Genomic DNA, 15,601 nt, shown 5'->3' on the forward strand with positions numbered 1-15,601 from the left:
AAAGGTTTACCTCATTTCCAGACCATACTTCTTCAGGTAACTGATAGCCTAAAGGAACTGATGGTCCTCTGTTTATGAGATAGGCTGCTGTGCTTATTGCATATGCCCAAAATACCTTGGGTAATCTTGACTGGATTCTCATACATCTTGCTCTCTCATTTAAGGTTCTGTTCATTCTTTCTGCCACACCGTTTTGTTCTGGTGTTCCTGGAACCGTCTTGATCATTCTGATCCCATTCTCTGAACAAAACTCCTTGAATTGATTACTGTCATATTCTCCACCATTATCAGACTTCAAACATTTAATCTTTAAACCTGTTTGAGTCTCAACCTCCTGTTTCCACCTTTTAAACACAGAAAACACATCAGATTTATTTTTAAGAAAATAAACCCATACCTTTCTTGTAGAGTCATCAATGAAGGTTACGTAATACTGTGAACCTCCAAGAGATTTCACTGGAGCTGGCCCCCAAACATCTGTATGCACTAGTGCTAGTCTTTCAACTTTAGACGACTTACTTGTTTTGGAGAAGCTAACCTTTTTCTGCTTTCCAAAGATACAATGTTCGCAAGGTCCAACGTCAACATGCTTCAAGTTAGGTATTTTACCTTTTGAGACCATGAACTTCATTCCTTTCTCACTCATATGCCCAAGTCTCTGATGCCACAAAGAGGAACTGTTGCCAACTTCTGCAACTGATATCATATCCTCATCTGCAATCATGTAAAGAGATCCTCGCTTCTTTCCACGAGCAACAACAAGATTACCTTTCATTACTTTCCAGTGTCCATCTCCAAAGGTGGTGTAATGCCCCTCATCATCCAACTGCCCTATAGATATTAAGTTTCTCTTTAAGGCTGGAATATGCCTTAAGGTTTTGGGTTGAGAGTGGTGTCAGTGTCTTATGTGGTTAGGCTCATATCTCATTGGTGTTGTTCTCCCCAGTGAAACCCCCTCTGTAAAATCTAACAATTGGTATCAGAGCCGATGGTTAATACCGGCTCAGACGAGTGCAGTACCAGTATGGTCCTAGTATCGAAAGTCTTCCTGGCAAGAGTCCCAGATAAGGGTTTCAGGTAAAGCGTGTCCCGTTAAGAATAACGGCGGTACAGAAAAGGGCAGAAAAGGAGTACTCGTGGTTGGGCAGCTTTCGCTGGAGGGGAGTGTACCAATGTGGTTGAAGGGACTCACCCTTGAGGAGGAGATTGTTAGGAATCCAAGTGTGAGTCTAAGTCCCACATTGACCAGAATTGAGAAAGTAGAGCACTATATAAGAATAAAGACCCATAAACCCATTGCCTTAAGGTTTTGGGTTGAAAGTGGTGTCAGTGTCTTATGTGGTTAGGTTCAGATCTCATTGGTGTTATTCTCCCCAGTGAAATCCCCTCTGTAAAATCTAACATTCTTTTGGTAGGGTTAATCAATATTTTTAAATATGGTTCCATGCTTTTTCTTCGTTACTTTCTTCTACATTAGCTTTCAATGTGCATATATATCCTTTCTCGTAAATATTAATTAACTTACATACCTGTAAACATGGTATAAAGTAGAAAAAGAGAGTCAAACATTTGACATACAAACAATATAGGTAAGTCTTCGTGGAATACAATTTAGTTTATATCAAAAGATTTAAGATGTGATCTAATTAGTTCAACTAACCAGTTTGTTATATTTGTAGTCATAAGATCTTTTAACACATTCCTTGAGATATAAATATTTCGAATACAAAACTAAATATTAATGGATTGATAATGTCATGTGATAAGAAGTGAAGTTTAAATTTAAATAAATCTTATAAAATTAGTTTATAAAGTAATAAAAATAGAGTTAATTTAAAAAAATATTTAACCTTTTTTTTCAAGATTTTAGATATTTTTTAGATAAAAAATAATTATAATCTTAGTTATATATTTTAAACAATAGAAAACAAAAACTCAAATACCGATGAATTTTGATTTATTAAGAAAATAAAATGTTAGTGAAAGATGAAATTAATTCACATAAAAATTGACATTATTTTAAACATAAACCCTTATAAACAATATCTTTATGTATTTCATTGTTTAATTTTATCATTTTCACTCAATAATATTAAATTTACACTCAGACTTTAATTTTTCAAGAATTTTATTAATTTAAAATTTTTGAATATAAAATGAGCAAGTAAATATAAATACACAACAAAATATATAAATACATTATGATATATATATATATATATATATATATATATATATAATACATCTTAATGTTTTAATATTTATATGAAAATTGAAAAAAATTCCTTAACTAACTTATGTTTAGAAATTTCAAAATTAAATAATTGTTATATATAGACCATTCTTGTGAAAGATGCTCAATATACAGTGTCTTTAAAAGGTGTGTATTTTGATTTATTTTAGCAATCTACATCTTAATTATAGAATATTGTGCCGGAATACATGGTACGGATGATACGTAAATAAAGTGTAGTTTGTGTATCTTTCTTTACCATCGAAATGTTTCAAAAATCATGTAACACTTCTTGAATATTTTTTTTATTCAAATTTAATTTTATGGATTTCATTATTAAATAAAAAATTATTATTGAATAGATATGTGATAGGTATGCCAAACAAAACTTTGTAAAGGCAACATAATAAATAATGGTAAGATGGGTGTAATTTTTGGAGGGTTGTTCTGTTGTGTTGGGTGAAGCACCTTGCAAATTCATTGCAATCTTTAAGGCGTAATAGTTGAAGCCTTCATTCACTTCTTTTCCCGTTCACGCACGGATGCTTCTCATAACCAAAGTAAATTAATTCAACATAGTTAACAGAAATTAATGCTGCGTTTTGTGGCATTGCTATTTAATTATTCTCAACCACTACAATTACAAATGTTGTTGTAAAGAGACATTTTTTAATTTAATTTCTCAACTGACGTGTTGTTTTTGTTTACTTTCTCACGTTATTTCAGAAACTTGTTTTCTGAGTACTTCTCATGATTTCAATCCATTCAATGTAATTCGTAAAAACTAATTTCAAAAATAAAAACAAAATCAATTCAAAAAATTAATCAAGTAATAGTGTGTATATATATAATACTTGTATAGATGTATGTTTATGAAACTATTATATAATAATTTTTTATGGTCTTCATTTGAATGAATTTGACTAGAATGCATAATTAACCATGGAAATGCTTTTTTTTTTCACTATCATCCAATAATAATATATTCTCATGCATAACAAGTTTGTTAAATTTTACAATAATTACTTTAAAACAGTTTTGATTGCTTTAAAATAAAATATAACAAATTTCATATTGATAAGCACTGAATATTAAACCCTTATTTAAATCAAAATTTATTGTAATAATGTTCTCCAAGTTATCAGTTTTGAATTAGTTTGGAAGTTGTTTGTTGCGTTCGTTTTAAAAATTTATGACTCCTATGTTTTATATTGAAATAGATTTACTTAAAAAGCATACTATATATTTGATTATGTTGGATTTTGTTTTGTAATCTACTTAGTGTTGGATCGAGTATTACGATTGGTATTTTCAGTTTTATTCAATCTTGCTGGAATGCTGAGTTGTATATTCAAAATATTATGGTTTTTTATCAGTGGGTAATTTTCATGAACTAAAATAATATTTTGAATAATAATAAAAAAAAAACAAAAAGTTGAAAAAATCAAAATTAAAAATAATATTAATTTATATTACAATTTTCATCTTACAATTCAACTTAAACGATTTTAATAACTGATAATTGTTATATTTTAATTATTTACTATTATCATACTTAAATCAATTTATTATCATATTTATGTTTAAATTAAATCACTTTTTTTCTTTAAAAAAAAAATCTAGAATGAATCACCTTTATGTGTCGTACTCTAGGAGTGTGGGCTTTCTTTCATTGGGCCGGCAAACATTTTGGGCCAATAATGTATGTTCAAACTTGGGCTTGGATCAGTCAAAGAAAGAAACGTACGTCGATGCATTAACTTAAATATTATTTCCAGTCTTTAAATTTATTTTCTTAATTATTGTTTATCAAATTTTTAATTTTAACGTTTGAAATATGAATTTGTGTATCCTAAATGGCCAAGAATTATAGCATGTTTTAACGTTGTCAAGCGCGCATATTTGTTTTTTGCGCCAAATATATGAACAATGAATGAAACGTACGTAAAGTAGCTTGTAGCAAACGACACACTTGTTAGTTGGCCACCATTCTTTTTCCTCACCCATCAGCCAAAAATGCGTCACCCCTGGCTTGAATAAATAATTTCTATATTATGTTCATATGAAAATTATTTATTACTTACCGTACAAACCAAGTAAAGAGAATGATAGAAATATCTACAAGAGAGTTTTAAATCATTTAGTTTACATAAATTTTGGCTGCTTGCGTGGTTTATCAGATAATTATATATTTCGTGGCATATTCTATGCTTCACCAAATGAGACAGGTCAATTTGTCCTAAAAAACTGAACAATAATTGAGTTGCATAATATAAACGATTCCATTTCAACTCTGGAATATTCAACTGATACTATCAATACTCTGCATCAAGATCTGCATTGACATATTGATTATGGTATAGCACTCAGCACAGCTAAGCAACTCTCCTACACGAATCAGTAAACCAGAACATTCGATGTCTACATGTTAAGTACAAGGTCTTTTATTAGAAAAAGCTTCACTTATATATGGGAATTTAAAGTTTGAATACTGTTCTGTAATTAGACATGGGTGGGAGTTGTGTTTGGAGGTGTTGGAGCTGAAGCCACGCGTTTTCCTCTCTCAGATCGGCTATTCTCGGCGAACTTGAGACTTGACTGGTGCAAGCCCTTCTGTTTCTCCTCTTCATTCCATTCAGAGGTGTAATAGAGTTCTTCGTTGACATCTTTTGAGGGGGGTAGGAACATGCTACCCCACTGTGGGAAATGAACAAGAGTCACAGGAAGAGTGCAAGCCACTATCATCGCCCCCATCAAGGAGAGACCCGTGGAAGTGGAGAATTTCGAGGTTGAAAAGAAAACCAATTGGGTCAAACCAGACCCAAAGTTTCCACCTGCACCAGTAAGACCTGATATGATCCCCAAAGACCTTCTTGAGATGAAAGGAATGATACCAAAAGTTGCACCACATGCAGCTTGAGCTCCTATAGAGAACAAAATCATGGTCAACACAGCAATAGGAAGAGAATTGGCACGGCCCAGCCAGATACAGAAAGCCCCTCCTAAGGTTTGGAGGATCCAAAGGGTCCACAATCTTCCCCTCATGCCAAACAACCTCCCTGCAACATCGGAAGCATACCCTCCAAAGGGTCGAGCAACTATGTTTGCCATTCCAAATGAGGCAGCAATGATCCCAGCAGTGTGAAGCTTCAGATTAAATCTGTTTCATATTCATTCAATAATTCATTATGTAAGGTTCAAACACCAATTTGTTGCGGAACAGGAATTAAAGTAATGCATGAATGAACTAACCTGTCATAGAAATACTCGGCAATGACATTGTCTGTTGTCAATTCAACTCCCATCGAGTACCCATAGAGAAGAGCAAAAATCCATGTTCTGTAATTCGTTATGGCATACCATAGCACCTGAACAAATATTTGAAATTCGTTACTTCATGGAAAAGTATAATCACTGTAATTTGTTATGCCATATTGAAAATATCTTTTTGGATCACTAACCTTAGAAAACTTATCTCTGGCTACATCACCCTTTTTCTGCAAGGCCCCAAGGTTTCCATCAGGCAAGTCCTGACCTAAAGTTAGGACCAGGATCCCCATGATGACATGCAACCAACCCGGAACAAAGAATGCAATCCTCCAAGCGGTGAAGGGAGTAGCCCCGGCTCTTCTGATAAGTTCGTACACCAAAGGCATTATGAGCTGGGTGGCTCCGCCACCCATGTTCCCCCACCCCGCCGCGGTACCATTCGCTAGCCCTATGATCTTGCTGTTGAACATGGTGCTCATCCAGTACTGGCAAGACACGAAGGTGGCCAAGGAGAACCCTATCAAGAACCGAACCGCTATATACCCAGAAGCATCGCTCACAAAGGACATGCAAAAGACGGTGGGGGCGGAGAGCATGATGAGGAAGGCGCAGCCATAACGTGGACCCAAGAGGTCGCACACTGCACCCATTGCAAGCCTAGAGAAAATGCTTCCGGACACAGAAGCAACGCCGGCGTTTCCAATGTCGCTTTTGGTGAGGTTGAGGTTGTCGCGGATGATGGGGACAAGAGGGGCTGCTGCGAAGGTGGAGACAAAGCAGGTGAAGAAGGAGATCCACGAAAGGTGGAAGGTTCTCATGTGGGGATTGGCGAGAGAGAAGAGTTTGAAAACCTTGGCCTTGTGTTCAGAATCTACAGGGAGAGCAAATTTGGCTGTGGTGTCGGTGGGAACCATTGGAGAGGCAACTGAGGCTACGAATGTTTGTTCTCTTCCTGTGACTCCATGCATGGAGCTTCCAGGAGAGCCTTCGATCTCAGCCATTTGAGCTTGACAACAATGGCGGATGAAGAGGTAGAATAGGGATTGAAGTGTTGGTACTGTGAAGAACAGGGAAGAGGTGTGGTGTGGCTTTATAGTGAAGAAGGAGTTGACTGTGTAAGAATTGTTGGAACTGTCTAACACTACAGGTCACGCACACACACAATATGCAGAGAAAAACAGGATAAAAATTTTCTTATTAACTGCAACAGCAATACACAAATTATATAAACGGTCAGGATGACAGTTATTACAATCACACACGAAATATTATAGTTATTGCAACTATAAAAGAAACAAACAACTCTTTGATTAATTTCAACACTCCCTCTTAATCAAAGAGTCCAAACACCTTACACCCAAGAACTCTCTCAATCTTTCAAACCTCGTCTGTTTGAAAGATTTTGTGAAAATATCAGCAACCTGTTCTTCAGTACCACAATGCACCAGTTCAATTCTACCTTTGCTGACTTGATCTCTCAAAAAATGAAATTTGGTCTCAATATGTTTACTTCTGCCATGGAAAACTGGATTCTTGGAAAGACATATTGCAGATTTGTTATCTACAAACAACTGCACAGGTCTTGCACACTTCACCTTAAGTTCATCCAGTAAATTTTCCAACCACAAGCACTGACTAGCAGCCTCTGCAGCTGCTATATATTCAGCCTCACAGGATGACAAAGCCACCACGTTTTGCTTCCTAGAGCACCAAGAGATTGGTGCATTTGCATATCTGAACAAATAACCATAGGTGCTCTTTCTCTCAACCTTATCTCCACACCAATCAGAGTCAGAAAAAGCTTCCAGATTAACTAAAGTGCTTTTATCCCCTTTAGGAAACAGTAGACCATATCCCATTGTACCCTTTAAATACCTTAGTATATGTTTAGCTACAGCCATATGTGGCACTCTCGGATTGTGCATGAATCTGCTAACAAGACCAACTCCATAATTGATATCCGGTCTACTGTTGCATAGGAATCGAAGAGATCCCACAATTTGCTTGAATAGAGTTACATCTACTGGTTTTGCACCTCGCTCCTCAGTCAGCTTCAAGCCTGCCATGACTGGTGTGCATGTAGGGTTACAATCCTCCATGCCAAACCTTTTTAGAATCTCACAAGTGTATCTCTTCTGGTGCAAAAATATCCCTTCACGACAGTGTACAAATTCAAGACCGAGAAAATAATTCAGAGTGCCTAGATCTGTCATTTCAAACTGTGATTTCATGTCTCTCTTGAAATTTTCAATGTCTGCCACCAAATTCCCAGTAACAACCAAATCATCTACATAGAGGCAAACCAGTAAAAGATTTTGTAGTTGCGTTACCTTCACATAGACTCCAAATGTGCACTTGGTAAAACCTTCCTTGAATAGAAAAGAATCAATTAGTTTGTTCCAAGCTCTAGGGGCTTGCTTAAGACCGTATAATGCTTTCCTTAGCCTGTAAACTTGTGATTCATGACCCTTTATTTCAAATCCAGGTGGCTGCTTGATGTAGACTTCCTCCTCCAAAGGGCCATTAAGAAAGGCTGATTTCACGTCAAGTTGACATACTCTCCAGTTGTTAAGGCTAGCCATAGCAATCACCAAGCGTACAGTCTCCATTCTAGCTACTGGTGCGTACACATCAGTGTAGTCAATACCAGGCCTTTGAAGGAACCCCTTTGCAACAAGTCTAGCCTTGTGTTTGGCTATAGATCCATCTGGCATAAATTTAACTTTAAACACCCATTTAACATCAATAGGATGTTTGTTGAGAGGTAAGTTTGAAAGCTCCCAGGTTTTGTTTCTCTCGATAGCTTCAATTTCTTCAAGCATCGCACTCCTCCATTCTTTGATGTTAATAGCCTGCTTCCAATCCAATGGTTCAGCACCCGCCATAAAAGCAAAATGGGCCATTTCTCCATTATCTGCTATCTCAGAATCATTGTAGACTTCATAATCAGAAAGTCTGGATGAAGGAAATCGTGTTCGATGGGATCTTCTAGTGTCATCAGCTACAATATCACCACTAATAAAATCACCAGCAGTATTAGGTTCTAAAGTCACCACTTTGTCTTCCAGAACACAAGGAATGTGTAGGATTGCATCAGTTTCCCAACTCCAAGCTGCTGCCTCGTCCACAACTACGTCCCTGCTTATCACTACCTGTTGTTTCCTTGGGTCATATAACTTGTAGGCTCCTGTTGGGTGATAGCCAATCAAGATAAGAGACTCACTCTTGTCATCTAATTTCTTCCTCCTTTCATCCGGAATGTGCCTGTAACAGATTGACCCAAAGACCTTCAAGTGTTGGACAGATGGCTTGATTCCAGACCATGCTCCCTCTGGTGTCATAGTTTTCATTTTCTTCGTGGGACACCTGTTCAAGAGATAGGCAGCGGTGCTTACTGCCTCACCCCAGTAGCAGTGTGGGAGTTTTTTTGCTTTTAGCATGCATCTAGTCATGTCTAGTAGGGTCCTATTTCTTCTCTCTGCCAGACCATTATGTTGTGGTGTGTAGGGTGCAGTTATCTCATGTACTATTCCCTTTTCTGTACAAAAGTCACAAAAATCCTTGGAGTTGTATTCACCTCCACCGTCTGTCCTAAGGATCTTTAATTTCTTTTCTGCCTGTCTTTCAACCAGTGAACAAAATTTTACAAAAATTTGGAACACTTCACGTTTTTCTCTTATCACATATAACCAGATCTTCCTTGTGAATTCATCAACAAAGGTGACAAAATATCTGCTACCACTGAACGAAGGTGTATCCAAGGGCCCACATACATCAGAATAAACCACTTCAAGTGGTTGTCGTGATCGGTGTTGAGCAACAGTTTTAAAATTCTTCCTTGGTTGTTTACCTACTAAACATCCCTCACACGGTTTCGTGGGAGAACGTAATGATGGCATACCACACACCATCTGACTGTTGCTTAACTTGTTCAGACTTTTGAAATTAAGGTGGCCAAACCTATAATGCCACAACCAACTCTCCTCCTCAACATTAGTGGCAGCCAAACATTGAATTGCTGTAGCATTGAGGTGCACTTTAAACGTTCTATTTCGGGACAATGGTGCCTTGATCACCAGTCTCTGCTTAGAATCATAAATATCTATATGATTTTGCTGCATGTTCATCACATACCCCTTTTCCAGCAATTGTCCTAAACTAATAAGATTATTCTTCATGTTTGGGACATATAACACGTCACTCATATACGCTGTTTTCCCATCATTCCGAGTAATCACAACCTTGCCAATCCCTTCAGCAATTATAGTGCTGTTGTCTGCAAACCGAACACTATTTTTCACATGTGGATTAAGATCAATTAACCAGTCACGATTCCCAGTCATATGATTGGAGCATCCTGTATCAAGATACCAGGATGTGCAATCTTCATCATTGTCTGTGGTTGCCATTAGCAAGACTGGATCTGAATCAGACCCTTCTTCCTCTTGCACCAAATTTGCCTCTTCAGTCTTCTTCCCTTTCTTGTTATCATTATCTTGCCAACACTCAAAAGAGTAGTGACCCCATTTCTCACAATTGTAGCACTGGATTCTCCTCTTGTCTACAATCTTCTTGTTATCTCTTCCTCTTCCTCTATATTGAGTGCCTCCTCTCCTGTCACTGCTAATGTGAGAGGAACGGGAAGTAGAATCATGATTTCTGTCTCCACTTCTGCCTCCTCTCGATCTCCATCGACCTCTTCGAGTCCAACCACCACGACCTCTGGTATTTTGGCCAATTTTGGCCTGTAACGCCTGTTCGACTACTTTCTCATTATTCTTCCTGTCAACAACTCTGTGTTCGTGTGCTTCCAATGAGTTTTGTAATTCTTCAATCGACATTGCCTCTAGATCCTTGGATTCTTCGATGGCCACAATAATGTGATCAAACCTTGGGGTTAGAGTTCGGAGAACCTTCTCTATGAGTTGAATGTCCGTTACATTGTCATCGCAAACACGCATAGAATTCACAATGGTTTGGATCTTGTTGAAATATTCCGCAATTGAGTCTTGATCAGTCATAGAAAGGAGTTCAAACTGTCTTCGCAACGATTGCAAACGCACCTTCTTAGTTTTCCCTGCGTTGCCATATGCTTGTTTCAACACATCCCAAATCTGCTTTGCTGTGGTGGCCTTGGAGATTTTCTGGAAAATGTTCATGGAAACGCATTGATGTAAGAGAACTCTCGCTTTGCAGTCCAACTTCTTGTTCATTTTGTATGCGTATGTTTGATCGTCCGTTGCATTTTTAGGGAGTTCTTGAAAGCCCTCTTTTACAATCTCCTCAACTTCTTGAAAGCCAAAAATCGCTTCCATTTTCACACACCAATCTTCATATCCCTGCCCATCAAACACAGGCAAGTTCCCTGGTATGATACCTGCAGTGGTCATGGCTGCACACTCTAACAATTATGCGCCCTTCTCTTCTTTCACAACAAGGTTCGTAATAACCGTGCTCTGATACCACTATGTTGGAACTGTCTAACACTACAGGTCACGCACACACACAATATGCAGAGAAAAACAGGATAAAAATTTTCTTATTAACTGCAACAGCAATACACAAATTATATAAACTGTCAGGATGACAGTTATTACAATCACACACGAAATATTATAGTTATTGCAACTATAAAAGAAACAAACAACTCTTTGATTAATTTCAACAAGAATGTGGTACGAGGCAAGTGGGTTCCCAAGGAGAGTGGAACTCAAAAATAAAAAGTAATATTTCCATTTCGCCGCATATATCTGCAGCGTGTAACGCGTAGATGTCTCATGGTATATCCCAAAGGTAAAGAATCTCGCGATGATACTGAATGAATAGATAAATAAAATATAACACTTTCCTGCTGCTACACGCTTGTGTGCATGTTTTCATCGGAATGCATGTACGTAAATATGATGAGGTAACAAATGAGGTCGGTAAAATTACAACATGATATTTTATAATTCATCAGTTAGATTCATTAAAATCTTTGCTACACAAGTTATCTAAAATGTATAATAAATCAAATGCTAACCAAGCTTTGGTTTAACGGATGAGCAGTTGAATAATAGGATGTTGGAATGAAGTTTTATCTGAAGGAGGGAATATTTTTAGTAGGAATTAAATGGGGTTAATGATTTCAAGCAAGAGATTTCACGATGTATATCATCGACTCAAGAATATCAAGAATAGGACACATGAAAATGGAAGGAAGAAAATACCAAAACTTTTACTATTAAATCATTATAATATATAAAAAATGGATGCAATGGAAAACAAATATTTTTACACAAAAATATGCATTACAAAATGATTGACGCAAAGATAGTTTAGGGGGATGAGAAGAATACAACTATCTTTCAATTTTATGTGTTTTTGTGTGCAACTAAATAATCAATTAAAAACCTATTTTATAAGTCTATAGCACTTACCTTGTCTGAAATATTTGCTATAAATACACATGAATAACAATAATATAACACAATCGGACATTTCAATCGATTTTATATGCCTTGTATGAATGAATATAAAAGATAATAGGATTAGAAAAATTATGTGAATTTCTATGACAAGTATACGTAACCATAGGAATATTTAAAAACAAACAAAGGATGATAAAAAAAATTAGAATGACATATTTAAAAGCTTAGAACATAGGTAAAAAAAATATTGAAAACAATTTTTTCATATCTGAATGGTGTTTTATGTCAAAAAAAATTTATCTAATGTGTTAAGACAGTTCAAATGTGAGCTAAAAATAGAGGTCACATATACTATATTCTTATTTTTGTATTTTATTCTAACTCAGTGTTTATATATTGTTAAATTTTTTAAACAATCTTATTACAAAAGAAATGACTACATTTTGAAATTATAAGAAAGAAACACATTAAAGGTACTATTACAAATTTTCATATTATATGGGAATTTTCTTGTAAATTTATTAAAATATTTGTAAGAAAAGACTTTTTTCTGTCATTTTTTCCAATAATTTTAATTGGCAGGTAATTTTTTCATGGATAATCATTTCCTACAAAATTATAAAATTTGCAAGTATTTCTTACAAAATTTATTGTAAAAAGTGTTTTGTACAAAATATTTTACAAGAAAATTGGTAGCAATTTCTTGCAATTTTTTTTAACAACAAAATTTGTAAGTATTTCTTAGAAAAAAATTCAAAACAAAATTGACAAGAAATATGAGTCCTTTTTAGTAGTGAGAGAATATATCTCATGTGGACTTCATTAGAAAAATATGATTTCTCAGGTCTCATTGGTGTTTGTTCTCCCCAGTGAAACCCCATCTGTAAAACCTAACAAGTGGTATCAGAGCCGATGGTTAAAATCGGCTCAGACGAGTATAGTATGGTCTTAGTATCGAAAGTCTTCCTAGCAAGGGTTTCAGGTAAGCGTGTCCTGTTAGGAAGAACGACGGTACAGTAAAGGAGTACTCGTGGTTGGGAATGCTTCCGCTGGAGGAGGAGTGTACCAATGTGGTTGAAGGAACTCACCCTTGAGGGGGAGATTGTTAGGAATCAGTGTGAGTCTAAGTCTCACATTGACTATAAATGAGAAAGTATAGCACTATATAAGAATAAAGATCCATAAACCCATTGTCTTAAGGTTTTGGGTTGAGAGTGGTGTCAATACCTTATGTGGTTAGGCGCAGGTCTCATTGGTGTTTGTTCTCCTCAGTGATACCCCCTCTATAGTCCTAACAAGTGGTATCAGAACCGATGGTTAAAATTGGCTCAGACGAGTGCAATATGGTTCTAATATGGAAAGTCTTTCTGGAAAGGGTCCTAGGTAAGCGTGTCCCATTGAGAAGAACGACGGTACAGAAAAGGGCAGAAAAATGAGTACTCGTGGTTGGGAATGCTTCCGCTGGAGGGGGAGTGTACCAATGTGGTTGAAGGAACTCACCCTTGAGGGGGAGATTGTTTAGGAATCAGTGTGAGTCTAAGTCTCACATTGACTATAAATGAGAAAGTAGAGCACTATATAAGAATAAAGATCCATAAACCTATTGTCTTAAGGTTTTGGGTTGAGAGTGGTGTCAATACCTTATGTGGTTAGGCGCAGGTCTCATTGGTGTTTGTTCTCCTCAGTGATACCCCCTCTATAGTCCTAACAAGTGGTATCAGAACCGATGGTTAAAATTGGCTCAGACGAGTGCAGTATGGTTCTAATATGGAAAGTCTTTCTGGAAAGGGTCCCAGGTAAGCGTGTCCCATTGAGAAAAACGACGGTACAGAAAAGGGCAGAAAAATGAGTACTCGTGGTTGGGAATGCTTCCGCTGGAGGGGGAGTGTACCAATGTGGTTGAAGGAACTCACCCTTGAGGGGGAGATTGTTAGGAATCAGTGTGAGTCTAAGTCTCACATTGACTATAAATGAGAAAGTAGAGCACTATATAAGAATAAAGATCCATAAACCCATTGTCTTAAGGTTTTGGGTTGAGAGTGGTGTCAATACTTTATGTGGTTAGGCGCAGGTCTCATTGGTGTTTGTTCTCCTCAGTGATACCCCCTCTATAGTCCTAACAAGTGGTATCAGAACCGATGGTTAAAATTGGCTCAGACGAGTGCAGTATGGTTCTAATATGGAAAGTCTTTCTGGAAAGGGTCCCAGGTAAGCGTGTCCCATTGAGAAGAACGACGGTATAGAAAAGGGCAGAAAAATGAGTACTCATGGTTGGGAATGCTTCTGCTGGAGGGAGAGTGTACCAACGTGGTTGAAGGGAAGGGACTTACCCTTGAGGGGGAGATTGTTAGGAATTCAAGTGAGTTTAAGTCCCACATTGACTATAAGGATAAAGACCCATAAACTCATTGTCGTAAGGTTTTGGGTTGAGAGTGGTGTTAAATCCTTATGTGGTTGTACTTATGTCTCATTGGTGTTGTTTCTCTCAAATGATACCTCATCTATACAACATAACAGAATATATGTATAAATATACTTTTTTTGTAATGTTTTGGATTTACAAAGATCATAAGGTGTTGTTCGAGTTGTGTGTTATATGTATGACCTTTGTATTTTGAAAAGTGAATCTAGTATCTGAAATTTTCTTATTCACACTTTCAATATATTAATTGATATACTTATATTCGGATTGAGACATTTTTAATACCTCTCTTTTTTTTATTTATATTAGTTATTAATTATGAAAAAAGATTTATGATTCAATTTTTTATAATAGTTTTAACATTATTTGAAGTGAGATATTTAAAGGTTAATGAAATTAAGTAAACTGTAAATAATTAAACTATTCTGAATTACAAGTTTTCTTATCAAAATGTATTCCATAATAGGAGTATTTTTTTTTTCAATTTAAAAGAGAGGTTAATGCTGACCAAAAGGGAATTGTTTACTGAATTGAAAAATGAAATTGTTAAGATTAAAAAAGCCAATTTTGGGGATAAATTTAAGGAAGCGAAGTAGTATACGTCATCGTATCGTCAACTACTAAAGATATTTTGTTATTTGCTTTTCCAATAATTTGTACGGAACAAAAATACGGAAATGCTAAGTCGTAATATATGTGCCAAATTATGATTATTATTTTATCTAACTTTAATTATCTTTTAATTAACATTAGACATGCCCAATGGATAAGCTTTGCAGAAAGATTTTTTTTTTAATGGTTACTTAAAATATTATTCAATACATGAAGGAAAAGAAGGTAGAATCTGTCATGCAGCCATATTATAATTTTTATTTGTTCTATATTACAAAATTTTAACCTGTTTATAAAAAAACCTTTAATTTAAAATACATTGTAATACCTTAAATTGTTTTTACTAAAATCACACCATGTTTAGCTTGTAAAAGACCCCCAAAACATCTTAAATATATTACAACAACTTTTAGTTTGAATGACATTAACTTGGTAGTTTTAAACATTTTTTTGGATTAGTTAACAAAATATGTCTCGTTAACGAATGAAATCCAGCGTAATTAAACAAAATAACTGGTGATTTTTTTTTTAATAAAAATGATACTTTCTCAACGACTATTAAAACACTTAAGTACACTATAATTTAGTTACAAGTTTTCTCTATAATAATTTAATTATAAAGTATTACGTCTATACATTTTACTTATTGATTAT

At 35.8% G+C, this 15,601-nt stretch overlaps 1 protein-coding gene across 1 annotated transcript; it reads right to left on the bottom strand.

Moving 5' to 3' along the window:
* Positions 1–4,496: 4,496 nt before the first annotated feature.
* On the bottom strand, positions 4,497–6,575 carry LOC114183775 (high affinity nitrate transporter 2.4-like). The gene is made up of 3 exons (XM_028070905.2): positions 5,695–6,575; positions 5,486–5,601; positions 4,497–5,393 (listed from the first exon to the last, which is right to left on the bottom strand). Exons 1-3 carry the CDS (start codon positions 6,502–6,504, stop codon positions 4,736–4,738), a joined length of 1,584 nt encoding a protein of 527 aa, XP_027926706.1. The 5' UTR covers positions 6,505–6,575; the 3' UTR covers positions 4,497–4,735.
* Between the last annotated feature and the right edge of the window lie 9,026 nt (positions 6,576–15,601).

This window comes from Vigna unguiculata, chromosome 5, assembly GCF_037176805.1.
Source record: "Vigna unguiculata cultivar grain cowpea cultivar isolate G323 ecotype 2 chromosome 5, ASM3717680v1, whole genome shotgun sequence".
In the NCBI taxonomy this organism is placed as follows: domain Eukaryota; kingdom Viridiplantae; phylum Streptophyta; class Magnoliopsida; order Fabales; family Fabaceae; genus Vigna; species Vigna unguiculata.